We start from the raw sequence: 21,920 nt of genomic DNA on the forward strand, positions 1-21,920 counted from the left end.
TTCGTGTTATCGATATCAAAGTAGCTAACGTTTCCATGTGTAGATTTCATTGATCGAATCCTGTGCCCTTTAATAAGAATTTCGCACATTGGCAGGCGTAGTATTTCAAACATGTGACGTTCGCTAATGTCTTCACGTAACATTTCTTCCTGTTGTTCGTTGTTTTCTCAGCGTAACATTAACTTGGTTGCTGCAAAAACAGCTGCGTTACGTATTCCAGGATTCTATCCAACATGTTTTCTGATGCATTCCTGCTGCATTGATAGTTCATAGTGTGCAGAGTTTGCTACTAGGTGGAGTTGATTGACTCAAATGGAGAGTGCATTGCAATCACCAGCTTCACATATAATATAATATTTGAACCTTTTAGCCTAATAATCTATTTGTATCAAAAGAGAAGATAAAAACTAATGAGTTGTATTGGCCTTCGAACAGTGCCAGGCAGGGTTCTAGCAACAGCCTGGTTTCCTGGTGACTTTCTTCGTTTTTCGATAGTGGTTTGCTCATTTTGTTCATCAGCCATATTTTCGAGATCCGTATGGCATATAACACCCAGTAACTTGAGTTTCAGTTATCGCTTCTCGGCCTTTTGGCTAAGATCAAAGTGTAGTATTAGTTCTTATCACCTTTATATCTGATACGGGTTCGATAGGACCCCGGGTATCATAGACTGATAGATTTTTTGACCAAGTGGTGCTGCTGATTGCCTGAAATCTGTTCGGGCAATCTTGGCTCACTTCCTCACTAACATTTCCTCGTCTCTCAATCCTTGACAGCTGGGTAATCGCTTACGTCGGCAGCTGGCGAGAAGGTGTTTTTGGCGTAAACTACGCGGCGTTAATTGTGACGTCGGTCTTCCGGTATTCAATCCGGCCGTCAATTCCCATCTCGTTTTTCATATTCCCCACACGTGCGTCACGGTTAGGCCCACATACTAACAAGTTCACAAATTGGCTGTAGAGTAAACTGTAAAATCTATTGCTAGAAATTGTAAACATAAATTCATTTCCTGAAATTTTTTTTTAACTTTGAAAATTTTAAAATTTAAAATCATTTTATCTGTCTAAATTGCCCTTTCCTTAAATTAGGCTAAATTCACACCCACCTTTACCACTGACCTCCAGTAACCTACCCCAAAAACAAGATATTTGACTGTCTGACTTTACCTTAACCTTCAGAAAACCAGACATTTGACTGTCTGGCCTAACCTTTATCCCTCTTTCGCTATTACCTTGCTAAAATCTGTTAAGAAATCAACAATGTTACGATCATGATGACGGAGTCGATAACCGAGTTGTTTTTCTATAACTGCGTAGATGGGATCCTTAAGCTTCCCTTCCCCGTCCCTCCTACTCTAAAGTGCTCTCTCTGTCCAAGCGGTAGATATGGTTCTAAGACTCACGTTAAAAATGCAGTAGATCATTTAAAATTAAAACATGGCTTGATCGTTGTTACAAAATATTATTGCCAATTGTGCAATCAAATTTCTGAAGAACGTATCAGAGCCAAAAGACACCATGCTGTGTGCGACGAAGCACCTAGTGATGACAGCACTGGCCATGAAAGCATTCCCATACAGCAATCAGAAATTGCAGGAGAGGATCTCATCCTTCCCTATCCTTGTGGAAACTGCAGATGTCCACTGTGCCGTTGGTATACAACGGCACAAGGCACAGTTGCAGCGCAGTCTATTGAACACCATATAGCGCGCGAACACGGTTTGTCCACTAAAAGGAAATGGAAATGCAGAGCGTGCAACGTCATACTAGAAGGGCATGCCATGAGAGAGCACTATAAAGTACATAGAATCCCACAACAAACCACGCCTAATTCATCAATATCCTCTACCAACCCTTTGCTCTCAACAAACTTACCACATTCACCCACCCTCTCTCTTGCAACCATAAGAAATTCCTTAATCTCCAGTAGTTCAACCCCGTCAACTACACAAAGTTCTATTGCTTCCCACCAGATATCACCACCAATCATCCTTAACCTAGAGCCTAATCTCCAGTCCCCTTCACCATTGCGTATTCCAACACCTAATCCGAGCCAAAACACCCCTTAGTTCTCCGGCTTCCACTTCTAGTTCGAGTCGAAACACTTCCTTTTCCTCCCCCTTATCATCTCCTAGCCAACTTGTGAACTCAGTATCTACCGTCGACGTAGCGGGAACAGAAGACGAGTTTAGGGGGTTGTGGGCTTCAAGGATAGAATCGTGCACCTCCCTGCAGGGTCTTGATTCCCTCCTCCGTGAATGCACAGTTGAGTGGCTTAGGCTTTCAACGAAACCGGAAGACACAATCTCCGCACCAAGAAGACAAACAACACCAACAGAGAGGACAAGAAGCCATCGCAACCAAAATCGACAACAACAAAAAATAAGGCGTTCAGGAAGAAAGGCAGCAGAGGAAAAAGGCAAACTTCAACGCCTCTACTCACTCTATCCTCGCAGAGCCGTAAGGAAAATATTAGAAGAGGAATCCATTGGCTACACGGGAACCAAGGATTTGGCTGCTGCTTTCCTCGAATCAACCTACTCCCAAACACCACCATCAACTAACCAGGTTGACTGCGCGAGAGCCCATTTCGACAGATGTGAATGGAAGAACCCAACATCTGAAGAGCTCAGAATTCTTTCCTCACCTCCAAGTCCAGAAGAAATCAAGCATAGACTCGGTAAAGCTTGCAACACCGCGCCTGGACAAGACGGCTTAGAATATCGTCACCTTCGTGCACTGGACACAAGCGGTCATCTCCTAGCTTCCATCTACCGCGCGGTATGGACTTATGGGATTCCAGCTTGCTGGAAGACCTCGAGAACCGTTCCGATATACAAGAAAGGTGACTCCTCAGATTATGGGAACTTTCGGCCAATATCCCTTCTTCCGACAATGTACAAGATCTTCTCAGGAATTTTGTCCTCAAGAATAATGTCAACTGCGACGAAGCTAGGATGGATTTCGTCAGAGCAAAAAGGGTTTCTACCAGGCGTTCGAGGCATCCAGGAACACACACATCTCCTTCACACTGTTATCGAACAGGCGAAACAGTCCAAGAGGGAGATGGTGATTGCCTGGTTGGACCTCTCCAATGCTTTTGGATCCATTCCTCACCCAATTTTAAATTGTCTATTTCAGAGTCTACCAATACCAGCTGAGCTTCGTCGCATCCTAAGCGATATCTACTCAAACAACATCATGGAGTTTGTTGTTGGGCAAGATTCCGTGCAGATTCATCCAACGGCTGGTGTTCGACAAGGCGACCCATTAAGCAGCGTGGTATTCAACCTGGCAGCTGAACCCATCATACGGACGGCAAAATCAAATAACACCGGATTCTCAGCGTTTCAAGCTAGGGTCTCAACTACAGCATATGCGGACGATATTGCCATTGTAGGATCGTCAATCCGAGAAACGCAAAGAACTCTCAATGCCGTAGAGGACACGGCAACCTCGCTAGGCTTGAAGTTCAATCCAGGTAAGTGCACGTCCTTAACACTTATTAACGGAAAATCTGTTACAGACAACTCGCTGAAAATCGGAGACGCCGAAATCAGACCCCTGGCAGAAGACGATCAAGAGGACTACCTAGGAACACCTCTAGGAGCTCGCCTGACCTTTCGTCCAACCACCTCTTTAGCTCAAAACTTAATTAAAGTAGCAGATTCTGGTTTAGCTCCCTGGCAGAAGTTAGAAGTATACAGGAGTTGTCTTCTACCATCGCTGTCTCATCATCTGGCGTCAGGAAGGGTGGAAAAGGGTGCTCTCTACGACCTGGATGTCGCATGCAGAGATTTTCTACGCAGAGTTGCCAACGTCCCTATCTCGTCTAACACGGCTTTCTTCTACGCAGACAGAAGAGTTGGGGGGCTTGGAATGCTTCCTTTGACCGAGGAGGCTGATATCTGGACCATAGCTAGAGCGATGCAACTCCTAGACAGCGAGGACAAGTCCGTTAGCGAAGTGGCTATGGCGCAACTAGAGGAGACAATACGACTAGGATACGGAAAGAGAGAAGTACCATTCCCCATACCAATTAACGAATACTTGGCAGGGTCAATGGACAAAGGACTTGGTGCCATAAGACATGGAGGAGCATCCATGAACCTCTGGACGCGTTCGAGGAGGGCAGCTGGCCACTTGAAGAGGATCAAGATTGATGTATCCGGCGAACAGTACTCCAAAATCATCGCCGATGACATCTCTTGCATTTCCCTGAAAGCAGTCAGAGGACTCCGAACCGCCCTGAGAGGAAGATGGACCTCAAGGCTACTGTCAGAGCAACAAGGGAAGGTTGCAACGGGGCTTGCACTCGACATGGCGAAGGACACAGCAGCACTCATCTCCTGCAGAACACCTCTAACATTTCAAGAATGGCACTACCTCCACCGAGCCAGACTCGGAAGACTTCCAGTTAGAGGGTGTCCAGGATCTAAGTCCACAAACAAGACATGTCGTCTTGGTTGTGGCAAATTGGAAACAACAGACCATGTCGTCTGCTGTTGCCAAGTCAATTCTGCTCTATCCATTAATAGACATAATTCTATCTTAGATCTTATGGTGACAGAAGCGGAGGCGCTCGGCCACTCCGTTTCCGTCAATCGGGCAATTGACTCCACCGGAATGCGACCTGACATCGTCGTAACATCGACGAACCCAGCTATCATTATCGACGTGACGGTGCCACTCAGCAGTGCAGAAGGGTTAGAGAGGGCAAGGAATAAGAAGATAGAGAAGTACAAAGACCTAGGATCTGTACTTCCTCTAGTCGTTGGTTCTCTCGGGTCCTGGCTTCCGAGCAACGACGCCATATCTCTAGCCCTCAGCATTCCTGGAAGACGATGGAACAATCTGAAGAGGAAGATGAAAATCTTGGCCATACAAGGAACGACCAGAATAATAGCAAAGCACTTGGCCTATCAAACAGAAGGAAGCGATCCACCGCCCGAAGAAGATGAAGAAACAGAAGACAACAGTCTTCTGCAACATTCTCTTTAAGGGTTTTTTAACGTAGCGTTGACACGTCGTCTCGCGAACTTTTTCCCTTTACATATTAATGTAAAAACATAATTGTATACAGCTTTATTCCCAGTCCATTGGAAAATACAAAGCATAAAATCTGTTCTTATCAGCTTAATATCTGATACGGGTTCAAATGAACCCCAGAATATTAAACTGATTTTTGAATTCGGTGGGAAATCAATGCTTGCATTGATCCTGCCACGGGTTGACCCGGTATTGCAGTACCTCCGGGCTCGGCTCACCCCTTAAAAGGGATGTTTTTCTGAATTAAATCAATTTCTGAGTGCTCTTCTTTATGTTTCTCGCATCATTATGAGGTGGAAAAAATGACATATACACTATATCAACATACTTTCTTATCCTCAACCTATCACTATTCCATCGGAAGTCATTTGGCTGCTGAAAATGTATCTTTCGACAGCTTTCACTAGGTATGGAACATGGTTAAATAATTGCAGCCCAACAAGTTGTGTCCCTCAAAGGGAACGAGTTTTTTTTAGAGCTAACCATTCAAATGGGTTCGAGTTTAATTGAGTGAACGGCAATCTGAAATGCAGACATGTCTCTTATGAATATTGTTTTTTAGATCAGTTGAGCAGTAAAGACGAAAAAACAGCGCAATTCGACGTCTCCATTTGGGAGGAAGAAGTTTTCCCAAATGGGAGCATTTCTCTTCTAACCCAGAAATGGCTGTAGGTTTTCCATTTTTTAAATAAGAGCTGTATAGGATCAACTATGCTCAATCCCATTTTTCAGTTTTATACGTAATTCCACGTGCGATAGTTCTTTGTTGAGCTCTATGATTTAGTGTACTTCGTCGTTATTGTTTGTCTACCAAAAAACTATGAGAAATCGCCAAGTATTTACAAAAGTCATACTTACCTGGCTCAGAGGCAACCATGATCACTAAGGTGGTTCCTTCAGGGTGAGGCCTTTCCATTGCACTAAGGATGGGCTGACCCTTGCGATTAATCCAAATGTGATTAACTCGGGAGTACAATTTTTGGTAGTGGGGGACTGCGTTCGCGCCGTCCCCTGAGCAGCAGAATCTATAATACTAAGTGAAGCAGACTTGAACGGATACTTTTCACTTGGTAAAGGAGTCACTGTGCGATCAAAACCACCGCATTAAAGGGGTTATTCTCTATTTAAATATGCAAACCATTAAGGGAAGCGCAAAGAATGCATTGGTCAAGCCCGATAAGAAAGTCACTTATGATGCCTAAACGTTAAAAAGGCGGATACTTTGTGATGATTGATGTACGCCAACAACGATTCGGACATATGCGTTGTAAATTTTACATTCAATACTGTCAACGGCCATACCACGTAGAACTCACCCGGTCTCGTCAGCTCCCGGAAGTTAAGCTACGTCGGGTCCCGTTAGTACTTGGATGGGTGACCGCTTGGGAATACGGGATGCTGTTGGCATCGTTTCTTTTTTCACTTTAGTCAGATTTTAACATAACCAACACCATATATTTATTATCCACAATTTGATTGTGTGGAAACGTTAACGTGTATTGAAACGTTTCAATTTGGCCGTGATCGTCTAGTGGTTAGGACCCTACGTTGTGGGGTCTGATAGCGTAAAACCGTAGTAACCCAGGTTCGAATCCTGGTCACGGCATTTCAAAGCTAGTGGAAAAGCACAATGAGATAGCAACTGCGTAATTTTCGTTCAGTTGTTGTAGGTTTTTACTGATTTTATGGTTAAGTAAACGGGAATGGGTTCAGCAAAATTGACCTGTAAACTGAAACAATTCCTGTGCGTTCACTTGAGCTGGTGAAATGCATCGTAATTTGCATGAATTTTACTACTCAACGGTGTTGTATGGCAATATGTGAAATATTCGTAAAATGAACTATATTCTTTATAGGTATGTGAGTGTAAAAAGGAAAGCAGCAAAATGATTAGTTTAATCGAAAAGCAGTACCTTGCCTGATGCTTTTGGTGTCAACGTCCGTGCGGAATCGACAAGAAAAAGGTTCAAGTAGTAGGGCTCTCTCATGGGAAATTTAGCTTTGCGCAGTGGCAATATCATAACCAATGAGGGTCTCCCGAGGTGTGATTATTGCTAGTTGAAAACTTTAACCAATACCCCGCCACGATGAAGTGAAACATTCTTTGTTGTCGGCAATTTTTGACAGCTCCAGCAGGAGCAGATTCTCTTAAAGAACGTTAACACTGTGTTCGGTTATTGTTTAGGGTTGCCTGTTTGATCAACCTTTAGTAAGCGATTGGTTAATCAATCCCACATATATCAAAGGTTGGGAAACCTGAATTTCTGTCTATAGAATCGTGTTTGTTCAACTTAGCGGATGGATCCCCCCCACCCCAAAGAAAAAAAACTAAAGGACTTGCAGAACAAATACGTTTCGTCTCCTTTCCCAATTCAGCTTACCCACCCCGTTTGCCTTAGACTTCGTTTATGTTTCAATCAGCTTAAGTTAACTCAGTTGAAAATCAAAAGAGGAAACTATTTTTACATGAGCTTTATACAGCATGAAGTTTTTTAGTGACTGTTTCAAATCTAACAGAAAATAGTCGTCGCATTACGGTTGAATATGTCTGTTTATTGCCGTGACTTTACCAAAGTGGTATGAAGTTGGGAAATGAAGAAAGACCAACTGATTTCAGTTGTTAATCACTCTGGTTTCTAATCAATACTCGGATAAATCTTTCGCCTTTTACTAAAGATTTCCGTGGTTAGGAGCACTGATGAGTCTATATGACTTATTTTTCGAACGCCTGGTCTTTAGACTGGGCACCTCAAAGATAAATAAATAAATTCTCGTTAATAAGTCAGTAGAGGGATGAAAGCAAAATATTTTCAATGTAATTGGAGAATAAAAGAATACTAAGATTCCTCCATTTCATGTTTATCAAGAAAAGGTAAATTACACCGCCATCTTAGCGATCCGTTGAAGTTGGTTGAAAACGCGGCCGAGGGCGCGAAGCGCCCGATGGCCGCAAACTTTAGATGCAGTTCAACATATAAGTATTCAGGTCCCTCCATTTCATGCTTTTCCAAATCATTAAAATTGTATGCAAACACCACTGTTCCATACGCACAAGTTGAAAACGCGGCCGAGGGCGCGAAGCGCCCGATGGCCGCATAGAAACTTCAATTGCAATTCAACATTTAGGTATTCAGATTATTATTCAGTATTAGCTTTGGGCTGTGGCAATAACAGTGAATCGTTATTGAGCTTAACGGAGCGGGTTGATATTCAGATGCAATCATGCCAATCACTTGAGCTTTCACTCTTTTACCCAATTGCAATATTTCAGATTCAGAGATTTAGGGTGGAGCTTATTGTTGTGGCAGTATTTCACTTTTGAAGTAGAAACAAACCCATTGAAACTCATACTTTCCTTAATAGAAATAAAAAGAAAGAGGTTTGACTGTTTCGTCGAGGCTAATTCATGTCGCGTACATTCACGGGCGCGATCCTACTACTGCTCGACACGGGAACTTTTGGCTGCTTAGTTTCCTTCCTGGCCCGTTTTGCTCCTCCTTAGCTAACCTGCACCCATTAAATTCCTTCAATGGGTCCATGTTGATGCCGAACTTAGTGCGGACGCCTGATCAACATGCACGGTCACGAAGTAGGAATCCTCGTCTCAAGTCATCCACACTAGCAAGCCTCCCAGAAGCAGGATTACAGATGCGTGCGACACATCCAGCTGAAGTATTAATGTCTGACGACCGATTGTATTTCTAGGATGAAGCGCGATATAAGAAATTGGCGAGTGACCCTCAACAAACTGCTTTTAATTTCCGCCGTGCTCTAAATACCGTCATTGTTTCGCCATTTCAGCTGTTTGTATTGAATGAACAAAACGCGCCGTGTCGTTGTGTAGCACTTTTCCACATAATTCACTTCTAGGAAGAACTCGTTAACAATAAAAACCACGTTATTTTACGAATAGATTAATTAATGTTGTTTCATTTTGCATAATCGATTTATTCTCTTGCAAGTTTATTTCAACTTTAAGATCATACTTCACAGGATCATTTCTGTAGTATATCTTGACTTGTTTCCCACCAGAAACATTTCTCCAATCAACCCGCGATGACGAGTAATGACGCTGGCTTCTGAGAGTGAAACAGGTTGCGATCGTAGCCACTTGCGTGGTATCTGGTCGTCGCCATTGAGGACCGTTTTCGGTGTTCCCTTGTGGCACACTGGAAGGAAACCGGCGTTTTCAGAGCGGTAATTTAGCAAAGCATAGAAAAATGAACTTATTGATTCCTCTGATATACGTAAAACGTTAAACCCAAATGCCTCGTCTCTGACAATAATTACTCTTACTGATAATACCTGATAAGTAATTACTGATTTGAAGACACTTGACTCAGGTAAATTGTTGCTGATTCTCTAGCTTTTATTCAGACTCTGACACAACTTATTATAGCGTCTGCTCTACCTTGTTGAACAATTGCGAAGAAAGAACATTAACCGAGATCGGCCACCAAGAAGACGCTGAACACAGCACCCCTGGCGGCCTTACACATACTATAAATCAAAAATAGTGGGCTTGCGAACTAGTCGGCCCGACCTAGTTAATTGTCCGTCAGGTGGCGGGTCGTGATCCGCAACATCCTCCCCACCGGAATCGCGAGTCCTCCTCGGCGATTCCTTTTTCTTCTTGCGGGGGGGTTTCTTCTTAGGCGCGGATGCACCTCCTTCTTCTTGGCCAGCCTCGGCTTCTCTAGATCCGTCTACGGAAACATTGACGGGCGGATCCACGTCATGTTGAATTTCCAATGGATAAATGGTCTGGAGACCTCGTGTTGTTTCCTTTTCTGAACGAAGACGTAACCTTACAGCTCTTATCTTGCCGTCATAGCCGGGAATCAATTCCGTTATAATGGCCGTAGGCCACGAAACACGCTTGATATTTGGCTCCTTTAGCAGGACGATTTCGCCAACGCGGGGGATTCTAGTACCCTTTCCCTTGCGACAATGGAATCTTTTTAAGTCGGACAAGTAAGATTCTTGCCATAGCCTCCACCAAGTTAGAGCGTGTTCGCTACGTTGCTTATCTAAGTCGATCAGCTCGTTGCGGCTCATTGTGGTCAGCTCGGAAGTCTCCGTCGTGGCGCCAGGCTGTCTTCCAGTCAAAAGCCTTTGTGGAGATAGCACTTCATACGCTTGTGCGTCTCCGGAAACATATGTGAGAGGTCGTGAGTTCACGATTGCTTCAATTTCCACCAGGATGGTGTGAAGTTGATCGTAGCTCACCTTCATTTTCCCTAATACCTTGCGTAACGGCTCCTTTACCGAACGCACCATTCTCTCCCAAAACCCGCCCCACCAGGGTGCCAAGCTCGGAGAGAATTTCCACTCAATTCCCTTACTTGATAGCCAATTTGCTAAAGTAGGGTCTTCTGTTACAAGTTTAGCGGCGCATGTGAATGTTGATGCGTTATCGCTATAGATTGTCTTACAATCTTCTCTTCTGGACATCATTCTGCGTAGAGCGAGCATAAACGTTTTCGTGGTAAGGTCTGTCACGAGCTCAAGATGTACAGCTCTTGTGACGGCACAAGTGAATAAACACGCGTGCACCTTTTTTTCACCAACCCGAGTTTTCTCGACATCGTTCCCTTCCTTGTCTTTCTCAATCAAAAGGACCTCTTCCAAAACGTACATCGGCCCGAAATAATCAATTCCAATGATTTCGAATGGCTGTGCCTTCTTGGTACGATCCAAAGGCATGGAAGCGGCTTCTTCGTCGAAAGGGTGCGATTGAGCTCGTTGGCATTTTCCACAATGCTTGATGACACTCTTGATGCGTTGTCGAGCACGAATAATCCAGAACCGATTACGGAGATAGGTTAATGTTGATTGAACACCGGTGTGTTTCCGTTTGACATGATGATGGTGGATCAGCAAGTCGACTATTCTCTCATTTGCAGGGAGAAGTATCGGCGGTTCAATAAGTAGGTCTCTTAAGGCTGGACCTACTCTACCTGTCACTCGTATCAGTTGTTGTTTTTCGTCCCAAATTGGTCGTAATGTGTCGAGATCGCGTAGCGGTTTCTTGTTGGATTTTCCTTCTTTAAGGGATCCATAAATTTCTGGGAACGCTTTCTGTTGAATAGTCCTTAGAATGAAGTTCTCGGCGGTGCTGATTTCGCAGACAGAGAGGCAATGAATTTCTGCTACTCCGACTGTTTCTATTGCCTTACCGGGCGGTAACTTCTTCATGAGTCTGTACATCCAGGCTATTGTTCTCAGTAATCGCAGATAACTGCTTACTCTCAAAACCAGTGAATCCAACCAATCTGGCATGTTGAAAACTGCTAGAATTTGCATTCTCTGTTTGGATTTCGTTTCGACTTCCATTAATTGTAGGTCATCCGAAGTTGGGTTGTCTTGCTGAGGCCATTCAGACGATTCTTGTTTCAGCCAGGAGGGACCTCCCCACCAGGAAAAAGCCTCTGTCAACTTCTTGACGGAGCAACTTCGAGATGCGAAATCCGCTGGGTTGTCTCTTCCAGGACAGTGTTTCCAGTGTTCTGGTTTGAATCTCTTCTGAATTGTCTCTACTCTATTCCGTACGAATAGTTTCCATCGCCCTGGATCTCCTTTGATCCAACCTAACGCTGCCATAGAGTCAGTCCATAGTGTCACTTCCCACTTCACTTTGTCAATTGCGTTTACGATTCGTTCAGCTAAGACACTGCCGAGTTCGGCGCTAAGCAGTTCTAGCCTTGGTAGTGAAACTTCGTTTTTCGGGAGTGGTGCTGCCCTAGTTTTACAGCAAACAAGTCGGATGAATCCAGGATTTCTTGACTTGGCGTATGCTACAGCTCCGTACGCTTTTGTTGAAGCGTCGCAGAATACATGTAATTCTTGAATTACATCTGTCGGTGCTGTTGAGATCATGCGAGGTATTTGGATTCTGTCTATACCTTTCAAATCTTCCACTATAGCTCTGAATCGACTCTCCGTTTGTGAATTCACATTGTCATCCCATCCGATTTTTTCTTGCCACAATTCCTGGAAGAGTAGCTTGAACTGTAGTGTTATGGGTCCAATGAATCCAAGGGGGTCGAAAAGCTTGGACGAGATTTTAGCAAACGATCTTTTTGTTAGCACTTTTACTTTTGCGGCTGCATCTACGATTACGTCAGACTTGAAATAGAAGCAATCTGTGCTGGTATTCCACCTCACTCCTAGTACCTTTTGTGGGTCTAAATTAAGACACGAGTACGAATTGGATGAGTCGTCTGTCAAATTGCTCTGTTGTAGATATTCTCGCAGCTGCGGGTCGTTTGTTACCCATTTTCTCAATTCCATCTTTGCCTCTGAAAAAAGTTTGAGTACCGTACCGATTACGGTCTTTGCTGCTTCTAATGTAGGCGCATTTGACAAGTAGTCGTCTACATATAGATGCCGTAACATTTGGCGACTGCTTACTGCTAGTTCGCCTTTGTATGACTCGAGGTGTTTCTTTAGGACGGTCCTGAGCACTGCCGGGCTACATGTTAGCCCAAATGGTAGTCTATTCCATTTGTAGGTCTGCAGCGTTCCTGGGACGTTTTCGTCTTCTAAAAGGAACCTTAACGCTTCCGCGTCCTCGTTTAGCAATTTTACCATTAAAAATGCTTGTCGGATATCAGCTGTCCAGGCAATTGGATTTAGCCTAAACGTCAGGATAACATCAAGAATGTCAGGATTCAGATTGGGTCCTTCTTCGAGACAGTCGTTGGCGCTGAATCCTGTTTTCGGCTTCGCAGAACCATTGAAAACAGGTCTCACTTTGCTGGTGATTTTGTCTTTACGGACAACTGGGTGATGGGGTAGAATCGTGTAGATACCCTTAAAATTGGTGTCTGCTTTAGAGATGAATCTAAGTTCTTTCAGTTTTCTGAACTCAGCTTCGTATGAAGTCTTCATCTCGTTATCCTTCTCCATCCTTTTCATCAGCGCTCTTGCCTGACCTTCTGCCATGGCGTCATTCTTGCTGAGGTATTTTTTGTTCCCGTTCCATGGGAGCGGTGCGACATAATGTCCATCTTCGTCTTGTTTGATGGAGTCTGTATAAGATTTCCAGCGATCCGAAAGTGGCACATTTTCTAGTGGATCTAGACTTTCTAATTTCCACCACTTCGCAAAATCAATTTCATCGTTTCTGTTCGAATTCGGGCCTTGCATTGGGTATTGTGGTGTTCCTTCTTTTGCCTTTAGGAGGAAGCCGATCGCCGTAGTGGTGGAAATCGCAACTGTCTCATCCTGCCCAAGTAGTAACCAACCCAATTTGCTTTCGATGGCTCTAATTCCAGTCTTCGAAACGATCTGTTTTGAGCCTAGTACCTTCCAGACTTGATTGGCTCCAATCAAAATGTCTATTTGGCAAGGTCCTGCTGTCCCGCTCAAAATTCTATCATCAGCCAACTTGTAACCTTGGTTCCAGAGTTCACTGACGAATTCGGTCTTTGTCGATCCAGCAACCTTTCCTATTTCGGGTTGCTCAATCGCCTCTAAATCAATTGATTCGGCATCCGGAATTATCCCGCGTAGTCGTAACTTTCTTACACTTCGTTCCTTTTCTGGGTGTAGGTGACCCACTGCCTGAAGTTTCAATTTGATTTTTCCCACTTCCTGAAGTCCTAGAGTTTGAGCGAGTTCGCTTCGGATCAGTGTTGCATTTGATCCTTGATCAATGTACGCTATAGCTTTGTGCCAACCGTTTGGCCCTTCCACTATAACAGTTGCTGTTTGGACGTACACACCACCGAATAGGCGTGCTTCTATTGAGAGTGGAGCGTCATCTGCTCCCTTTAACATTGGGGACGCTGCTACCGTAGCTGTCACTGTTTTCGCCCGAACTGTCTGATTACAGATGGCTGTATGGTGACCCTTGCCACATTTGGCGCAATTGCTTGTCTTCCAACAGGCTCTCACTTGGTGACTCTGTCCGAGGCACCTCCAACACCTTTTCTCCTTCCGAACTTGCTCTAGTTTCTTCTCTATTGCGACTTCGCATTTGTACGTGGGGTGTTTGTCTTTGCAGAACAAACATGGTCTTTTGATTGTTGTTGAGGTCTTCTCTTTTCGATCTTTCGGATGTATTGTTGCAGTTCCTGTCACTGCTAATTCCGCTGCCGTTGGTGTGGATGCAAATGTAACTCGATTTGCTTTTTCAGTAGCCTCTTGCTTAGGTTTTTTCTTCTCGTTCTTTTCAGTCGAGAACGCATATTCCCAATCTTCTGCTACACTGTCGATGAAGGTAAAGAGATCTTTTAACGTTTTACGGGATCTTCTTGTTTCCCCATGCCATCTTGAAACTAATTCAAGAGGTAGTTTTCTTGTAATTATCTCTGAAATTGCTTCATTTTGTGCAGAATTCTTTTCTAAGTCGCCAAGATTCAAGGCGTGACCCATTGCTCTGTCGTGCAACTTCCTCATTGCCTTGTAGTCTTCTACTCGATCTACCCTAGGCAATTCCGTAATTGCGATGTAGTGGTCTGCTCTTGCCGATCTCGGCCTGTTGTATTTCCCATTTAAAATGTCGATTGCCTTGGTGTAATTTTCTTCTGTTAAGTCCAGGTATGAAATTGCACCAGCAGCGTCTTCGCTCATGTGCATCTTCAATCTGCTGAATTTTTCGATGGGTTGTAGTGATGGATTTTCGTGTATAAGTGTTCGAAAAATCGCCCACCAATCTCTCCATTTGTTTGAATCCCCTTCAAATTTGGCTAATTCAATTCTTGGTAGCAGATGAGCAATGCTCATGAAGTTTTGCTGTTGTTGCAGTGCAACTGTATTGGTTGCTTGTACACCTGTTGCTTGCGCAACGTTTCCTGTTGTTGTCGGAGTTGTCTCCTCTTCATCCGAATTTTCCGAATGTTCAGAGGGTTCTCTTTCCGAAGGTGCAGTTGGCCTTCTTCTTTTCCAATCGATAACCATTGTATGATGACGGTCTACAAACTCTTCGTGTTTGTCGACATATCTTGCTTGCATCTCGGCGTCTAGTTGGGGTATGACATCTCTATAATGCTTAAGAAGCCTTAGCGCTCTGTCATCAGCTAGTTCGTAAGCTGTTTCTGCTGCTTCCAACAAATTGTCTCTGCAAGCTTCATCATAACTTTTCAAATTCTTGTGTAATTCCCTTTCCAATGTCTCTATTGTTAAGAGCGTTAAAGTCTGCGCCTGTTGCTTTTTGTTTGCGGTCGCCATTGTTTGGAATTACACTGATTTCAGTAATCTACGAATTTGAGAATCGATCTTGAGGAAAAGGAAATTAAAGTTGTTCAAGGCAGTATTTTAAATTCTGAGAAAGCAACAAGAAAATATGCTTGTTGAAAACCAGTCTATTGACGTATTCGTCGAGTTACAAAAAATTTGTTTGTTACCACTAGATGGCTAAGATCTTAGTTTAACATAATACGAAGGGAACTTAAAACAAAAAATGAAGCCTCTTCTTGAGCGAATTCGCTGAGGTTTTTCAAAATTCTCGTTCGTTGATGGACAAGATGAATTCCTCAGATGTGGTCGAACCGCTTTCTTCACTCTCTCCTTTCACTGTCTCCTCTACTTCACTTTCTTCTTGAATGATAGTCTCAGAATCGTTTGTTCTGATCGAAAAATTGGTCTCCACTTCAGTGATGTCTTCAGTTTCTTCTGCACCGACTTCTTGTTCAATAACCTCAGCCTCTCTTCTTCTTTCGTTTTCGAGAAGGCTGCGAACGACCACGTTCCTGGTTGCTAGAGATGTTGACTGCTCTGCAACGGTAGATTGACCACGCGACCTCGGATGGCTTCTAGGTCCTTGGTACCCGTAAAACCTTGCAATCGGAGTGCTTCCGTAGTCTGGTTCACGTGGTGTTGGGTGCTGGAGCACAGCTGGCAAGGGAATCTCTGGATGAATTTGTTCTCTTGGCGTTGGCTCACGAGTCGGTAATCCTCTCAGGAAGTTTAGGTATCTTCTATAGTCAGCATTCACTCTGATGTTGGTGATGGCAACAGCTTCGTCACGGGGAAGATACTTGATTGCAATGCTATAGAAACCTTCTTCGTAGGCACCTAGTTTTGCATCAATTGTTACACCGTGGGGCAATGGCCTGTATTCAGGTTCTACAGGTTCGGTGAGACTTGGGCCAAATTCACCAAATTTGATGCGAGCATGATATGCCCCAAGTCTTCTGATTCTGTTGAGATACTGTTTGCAGAAGGATTAACACACTAACTTAGAACTATCTTGTAACTTAGATTACATTGATACGCTGAGATACTTCATGACTAATTGGAGTTCTTCTCGGGTACATCCCTGGAGTGGCTGAATTCAGCTTTTAGACTAACTTCTTTCAAAAAGGGAGTGATAGTTAGGACGACAATACTTAAATAAGTGTAAATTATCAAGTATATTAAAACTAATGCTTACGCAAGGTGCTCAACACTCTTTCTTTGACACGACTGTAGCGTGGCTTGACCTATTAGCAGTGTTACTTAATCGAGTTGTACAGAATTCTGTTTAAAAACTAGTTAGTTTCGAAGGACCATTGACAATAATTACTCTTACTGATAATACCTGATAAGTAATTACTGATTTGAAGACACTTGACTCAGGTAAATTGTTGCTGATTCTCTAGCTTTTATTCAGACTCTGACACAACTTATTATAGCGTCTGCTCTACCTTGTTGAACAATTGCGAAGAAAGAACATTAACCGAGATCGGCCACCAAGAAGACGCTGAACACAGCACCCCTGGCGGCCTTACACATACTATAAATCAAAAATAGTGGGCTTGCGAACTAGTCGGCCCGACCTAGTTAATTGTCCGTCAGGTGGCGGGTCGTGATCCGCAACAGTCTCTTTAGCGTTTCGTGTTATCGATATCAAAGTAGCTAACGTTTCCATGTGTAGATTTCATTGATCGAATCCTGTGCCCTTTAATAAGAATTTCGCACATTGGCAGGCGTAGTATTTCAAACATGTGACGTTCGCTAATGTCTTCACGTAACATTTCTTCCTGTTGTTCGTTGTTTTCTCAGCGTAACATTAACTTCGTTGCTGCAAAAACAGCTGCGTTACGTATTCCAGGATTCTATCCAACATGTTTTCTGATGCATTCCTGCTGCATTGATAGTTCATAGTGTGCAGAGTTTGCTACTAGGTGGAGTTGATTGACTCAAATGGAGAGTGCATTGCAATCACCAGCTTCACATATTATATAATATTTGAACCTTTTAGCCTAATAATCTATTTGTATCAAAAGAGAAGATAAAAACTAATGAGTTGTATTGGCTTCGAACAGTGCCAGGCAGGGTTCTAGCAACAGCCTGGTTTCCTGGTGACTTTCTTCGTTTTTCGATAGTGGTTTGCTCATTTTGTTCATCAGCCATATTTTCGAGATCCGTATGGCATATAACACCCAGTAACTTGAGTTTCAGTTATCGCTTCTCGGCCTTTTGGCTAAGATCAAAGTGTAGCCATCGCTTCTCGGCCTTTTGGCTAAGATCAAAGTGTAGTATCTGTTCTTATCAGCTTAATATCTGATACGGGTTCGATAGGACCCCGGGTATCATAGACTGATAGATTTTTCGACCAAGTGATGCTGCTGATTGCCTGAAATCTGTTCGGGCAATCTTGGCTCACTTCCTCACTAACATTTCCTCGTCTCTCAGTCCTTGACAGCTGGGTAATCGCTTACGTCGGCAGCTGGCGAGAAGGTGTTTTTGGCGTAAACTACGCGGCGTTAATTGTGACGTCGGTCTTCCGGTATTCAATCCGGCCGTCAATTCCCATCTCGTTTTTCATATTCCCCACACGTGCGTCACGGTTAGGCCCACATACTAACAAGTTCACAAATTGGCTGTATTTTAAACTGTAAAATCTTTTGCTAGTAATTGTAAACATAGATTCATATCTTGAAATTGTTTTTTTTTTAAACTTTGAACATTTTTAAATTTAAAATCAGTTTAGCTGTCTAAATTGCCCTTTCCTTAAATTAGGCTAAACTCACACCCACCTTTACCACTGACCTTCAGTAACCTACCCCAAAAACAAGATATTTGACTGTCTGACTTTACCTTAACCTTCAGAAAACCAGACACTTGACTGTCTGGACTAACCTTTATCCCTCTTTCGCTATTCCCTTGCTAAAATCTGTTAAGAAATCAACAATGTTACGCTCATGATGACGGAGTCGATAACCGAGTTGTTTTTCTATAACTGCGTAGATGGGATCCTTAAGCTTCCCTTCCCCGTCCCTTCTACTCTAAAGTGCTCTCTTTGTCCAAGTGGTAGATATGGTTCTAAGACTCATGTTAAAAATGCAGTAGATCATTTAAAATTAAAACATGGCTTGATCGTTGTTACAAAATATTATTGCCAATTGTGCAATCATATTTCTGAAGAACGTATCAGAGCCAAAAGACACCATGCTGTGTGCGACGAAGCACCTAGTGATGACAGCACTGGCCATGAAAGTATTCCCATACAGCAATCAGAAATTGCAGGAGAGGATCTCATCCTTCCCTATCCTTGTGGAAACTGCAGATGTCCACTGTGCCGTTGGTATACAACGGCACAAGGCACAGTTGCAGCGCAGTCTATTGAACACCATATAGCGCGCGAACACGGTTTGTCCACTAAAAGGAAATGGAAATGCAGAGCGTGCAACGTCAAACTGGAAGGGCATGCCATGAGAGAGCACTATAAAGTACATAAAATCCCACAACAAACCACGCCTAACTCATCCACATCTTCTACCAACCCTTTCCTCTCAACAAATTTACCGCATTCACCCACCCTCTCTCTTCCATCCATCAGAAATTCCTTAATTTCCAGTAGTTCCACCCCGTCAACTACACAAAGTTCTATGACTTCCCACCAGATATCACCACCAATCATCCTTAACCTAGAGCACAATCTCCAGTCCCCTTCACCATTGCGTATTCCAACACCCAATCCGAACCAAACACCCCTTAGTTCTCCAGCTTCCACTTCTAGTTCAAGTCGAAACACTTCCTTTTCCTCCCCTTTATCATCTCCTAGCCAATTTGTGAACTCAGTATCTACCGTCGACGTAGCGGGAACAGAAGACGAGTTTAGGGGGTTGTGGGCTTCAAGGATAGAATTGTGCACCTCCTTGCAGGGTCTTGATTCCCTCCTCAGTGAATGCACAGTTGAGTGGCTTAGGCTTTCAACGAAACCGGAAGACACAATCTCCGCATCAAGAAGACCCACAACATCAACAGAGAGGACAAGAAGCCATCGCAACCAAAATCGACAACAACAAAAAATAAGGCGTTCAGGAAGAAAGGCAGCAAAGAAAAAAGGCAAACTTCAACGCCTCTACTCACTCTATCCTCGCAGAGCCGTAAGGAAAATATTAGAAGAGGAATCCATTGGCTACACGGGAACCAAGGATTCGGCTGCTGCTTTCCTCGAATCAACCTACTCCCAAACACCACCATCAACTAACCAGATTGACTGCGCGAGAGCCCATTTCAACAGATGTGAATGGAAGAACCCAACATCTGAAGAGCTCAGAATTCTTTCCTCACCTCCAAGTCCAGAAGAAATCAAGCATAGACTCGGTAAAGCTTGCAACACCGCGCCTGGACGAGACGGCTTGGAATATCGGCACCTTCGTGCACTGGACACAAGCGGTCATCTCCTAGCTTCCATCTACCGCGCGGTATGGACTTATGGGATTCCAGCTTGCTGGAAGACCTCGAGGACCGTTCCGATTTACAAGAAAGGTGACTCCTCAGATTATGGGAACTTTCGGCCAATATCCCTTCTTCCGACAATGTACAAGATCTTCTCAGGAATTTTGTCCGCAAGAATAATGTCAACTGCGACGAAGCTAGGATGGATTTCTTCAGAGCAGAAAGGGTTTCTACCAGGTGTTCGAGGCATCCAGGAACACACACATCTCCTTCACACTGTTATCGAACAGGCGAAACAGTCCAAGAGGGAGATGGTGATTGCCTGGTTGGACCTCTCCAATGCTTTTGGATCTATTCCTCACCCGATTTTAAATTGTCTATTTCTGAGTCTACCAATACCAGCTGAGCTTCGTCGCATCCTAAGCGACATCTACTCATACAACGTCATGGATTTTGCTGTTGGGCGAGATTCCGTGCAGATTCATCCAACGGCCGGTGTTCGACAAGGCGACCCATTAAGCAGCGTAGTATTCAACCTGGCAGCTGAACCCATCATACGGACAGCAAAATCAAATAACACCGGATTCTCAGCATTTCAAGCTAGGGTCTCAACTACAGCATATGCGGACGATATTGCCATTGTAGGATCGTCAATCCGAGAAACGCAAAGAACTCTCAATGCCATAGAGGACACGGCAACCTCGCTAGGCTTGAAGTTCAATCCAGGTAAGTGCACGTCCCTAACACTTATTAACGGAAAATCTGTTACAGACAACTCGCTGAAAATCGGAGACGCCGAAATCAGACCCCTGGCAGAAAACGATCAAGAGGACTACCTAGGAACACCTCTAGGAGCTCGCCTGACCTTTCGTCCAACCACCTTTTTAGCTCAAAACTTAATTAAAGTAGCAGATTCTGGTTTAGCTCCCTGGCAGAAGTTAGAAGTATACAGGAGTTGTCTTCTACCATCGCTGTCTCATCATCTGGCGTCAGGAAGGGTGGAAAAGGGGGCTCTCTACGACCTTGATGTCGCATGCAGAGATTTTCTACGCAGAGTTGCCAACGTCCCTATCTCGTCTGACACGGCTTTCTTCTACGCAGACAGAAGAGTTGGGGGGCTTGGAATGCTTCCTTTGACCGAGGAGGCTGATATCTGGACCATAGCTAGAGCGATGCAACTCCTGGACAGCGAGGACAAGACCGTTAGCGAAGTGGCTATGGCGAAACTAGAGGAGACAATACGACTAGGATACGGAAAGAGAGAAGTACCATTCCCCATACCAATTAACGAATACTTGGCAGGGTCAATGGACAAAGGTCTTGGTGCCATAAGACATGGAGGAGCATCCATGAACCTCTGGACGCGTTCGAGGAGGGCAGCTGGCCACTTGAAGAGGATCAAGATTGATGTATCCGGCGAACAGTACTCCAAAATCATCGCCGATGACATCTCTTGCATTTCCCTGAAAGCAGTCAGAGGACTCCGAACCGCCCTGAGAGGAAGATGGACTTCAAGGCTACTGTCAGAGCAACAAGGGAAGGTTGCAACGGGGCTTGCACTCGACATGGCGAAGGACACAGCAGCACTCATCTCCTGCAGAACACCTCTAACATTTCAAGAATGGCACTACCTTCACCAAGCCAGACTCGGAAGACTCCCAGTTAGAGGGTGTCCAGGATCTAAGTCCACAAACAAGACATGTCGTCTTGGTTGTGGCAAATTGGAAACAACAGACCATGTCGTCTTCTGTTGCCAAGTCAATTCAGCTCTATCCATTAATAGACATAATTCTATCTTAGATCTAATGGTGACAGAAGCGGAGGCGCTCGGCCACTCCGTTTCCGTCAATCGGGCAATTGACTCCACCGGAATGCGACCTGACATCGTTGTAACATCGACGAACCCAGCTATCATTATTGACGTGACGGTGCCACTCAGCAGTGCAGAAGGGTTAGAGAGGGCAAGGAATAAGAAGATAGAGAAGTACAAAGACCTTGGATCTGTACTCCCTCTAGTCGTTGGCTCTCTCGGGTCCTGGCTTCCGAGCAACGACGCCATATCTCTAGCCCTCAGCATTCCTGGAAGACGATGGAACAACCTGAAGAGGAAGATGAAACTCTTGGCCATACAAGGAACGACCAGAATAATAGCAAAGCACTTGGCCTATCAAACAGAAGGAAGTGATCCACCGCCCGAAGAAGATGAAGAAACAGAAGACAACAGTCTTCTGCAACATTCTCTTTAAGGGTTTTTTA

At 44.2% G+C, this 21,920-nt stretch overlaps 3 protein-coding genes, 7 non-coding genes and 2 pseudogenes across 10 annotated transcripts; 11 read left to right on the forward strand and 1 right to left on the reverse strand.

The window, feature by feature from the left end:
- The first annotated feature begins 573 nt into the window (after positions 1–573).
- Positions 574–736, forward strand: LOC123472801 (annotated as a pseudogene).
- Positions 737–1,544: 808 nt separating this feature from the next.
- On the forward strand, positions 1,545–5,000 carry LOC123472385. Its single transcript, XM_045173797.1, has 2 exons — positions 1,545–1,653; positions 2,053–5,000. Exons 1-2 carry the CDS (start codon positions 1,545–1,547, stop codon positions 4,998–5,000), a joined length of 3,057 nt encoding a protein of 1,018 aa, XP_045029732.1.
- A 78-nt stretch (positions 5,001–5,078) lies between these two features.
- Positions 5,079–5,271, forward strand: LOC123472787. Its single transcript, XR_006647267.1, has one exon. It is a non-coding gene; the product is annotated as a U2 spliceosomal RNA (small nuclear RNA).
- Positions 5,272–5,898: 627 nt separating this feature from the next.
- LOC123472713 lies at positions 5,899–6,062 on the forward strand. The gene has a single exon (XR_006647194.1). It is a non-coding gene; the product is annotated as a U1 spliceosomal RNA (small nuclear RNA).
- Positions 6,063–6,336: 274 nt separating this feature from the next.
- LOC123472802 lies at positions 6,337–6,455 on the forward strand. The gene has a single exon (XR_006647273.1). It is a non-coding gene; the product is annotated as a 5S ribosomal RNA (ribosomal RNA).
- Positions 6,456–6,565: 110 nt separating this feature from the next.
- Trnah-gug lies at positions 6,566–6,654 on the forward strand. Its single transcript is given in 2 exon segments — positions 6,566–6,602; positions 6,620–6,654. It is a non-coding gene; the product is annotated as a tRNA-His (tRNA).
- A 391-nt stretch (positions 6,655–7,045) lies between these two features.
- Positions 7,046–7,187, forward strand: LOC123472889. The gene has a single exon (XR_006647352.1). It is a non-coding gene; the product is annotated as a U4 spliceosomal RNA (small nuclear RNA).
- Positions 7,188–7,672: 485 nt separating this feature from the next.
- Positions 7,673–7,795, forward strand: LOC123472932. The gene has a single exon (XR_006647393.1). It is a non-coding gene; the product is annotated as a U5 spliceosomal RNA (small nuclear RNA).
- A 1,229-nt stretch (positions 7,796–9,024) lies between these two features.
- LOC123472851 lies at positions 9,025–9,247 on the forward strand. Its single transcript, XR_006647315.1, has one exon. It is a non-coding gene; the product is annotated as a small nucleolar RNA U3 (small nucleolar RNA).
- Positions 9,248–15,342: 6,095 nt separating this feature from the next.
- Positions 15,343–16,849, reverse strand: LOC123472207. The gene is made up of 4 exons (XM_045173448.1): positions 16,576–16,849; positions 16,429–16,514; positions 16,262–16,345; positions 15,343–16,206 (listed from the first exon to the last, which is right to left on the reverse strand). The coding sequence occupies exons 3-4, from the start codon at positions 16,310–16,312 to the stop codon at positions 15,493–15,495; spliced, it is 765 nt and encodes a 254-aa protein (XP_045029383.1). The 5' UTR covers positions 16,313–16,345; positions 16,429–16,514; positions 16,576–16,849; the 3' UTR covers positions 15,343–15,492.
- A 630-nt stretch (positions 16,850–17,479) lies between these two features.
- Positions 17,480–17,659, forward strand: LOC123472791 (annotated as a pseudogene).
- A 470-nt stretch (positions 17,660–18,129) lies between these two features.
- On the forward strand, positions 18,130–21,910 carry LOC116922626. Its single transcript, XM_032929004.2, has one exon. The coding sequence runs from the start codon at positions 18,182–18,184 to the stop codon at positions 21,908–21,910; it is 3,729 nt and encodes a 1,242-aa protein (XP_032784895.2). The 5' UTR covers positions 18,130–18,181.
- Positions 21,911–21,920: the final 10 nt, after the last annotated feature.

This window comes from Daphnia magna, linkage group LG5 (genome assembly GCF_020631705.1).
Source record: "Daphnia magna isolate NIES linkage group LG5, ASM2063170v1.1, whole genome shotgun sequence".
Classification (NCBI taxonomy): Eukaryota; Metazoa; Arthropoda; class Branchiopoda; order Diplostraca; family Daphniidae; genus Daphnia; species Daphnia magna.

Coding starts and splice junctions, on each gene's coding strand:
- LOC123472385 (XM_045173797.1), top strand. CDS start 1,545: ATGACAGCACTGGCCATGAAAGCATTCCCATACAGCAATCAGAAATTG. Junction 1,654..2,052: donor AGATGTCCACTGTGCCGTTG/GTATACAACGGC, acceptor ACCTAATCCGAG/CCAAAACACCCCTTAGTTCT.
- LOC123472207 (XM_045173448.1), bottom strand. CDS start 16,312: ATGTACCCGAGAAGAACTCCAATTAGTCATGAAGTATCTCAGCGTATC. Junction 16,207..16,261: donor AAGTATCTCAGCGTATCAAT/GTAATCTAAGTT, acceptor TTCTGCAAACAG/TATCTCAACAGAATCAGAAG.
- LOC116922626 (XM_032929004.2), top strand. CDS start 18,182: ATGATGACGGAGTCGATAACCGAGTTGTTTTTCTATAACTGCGTAGAT.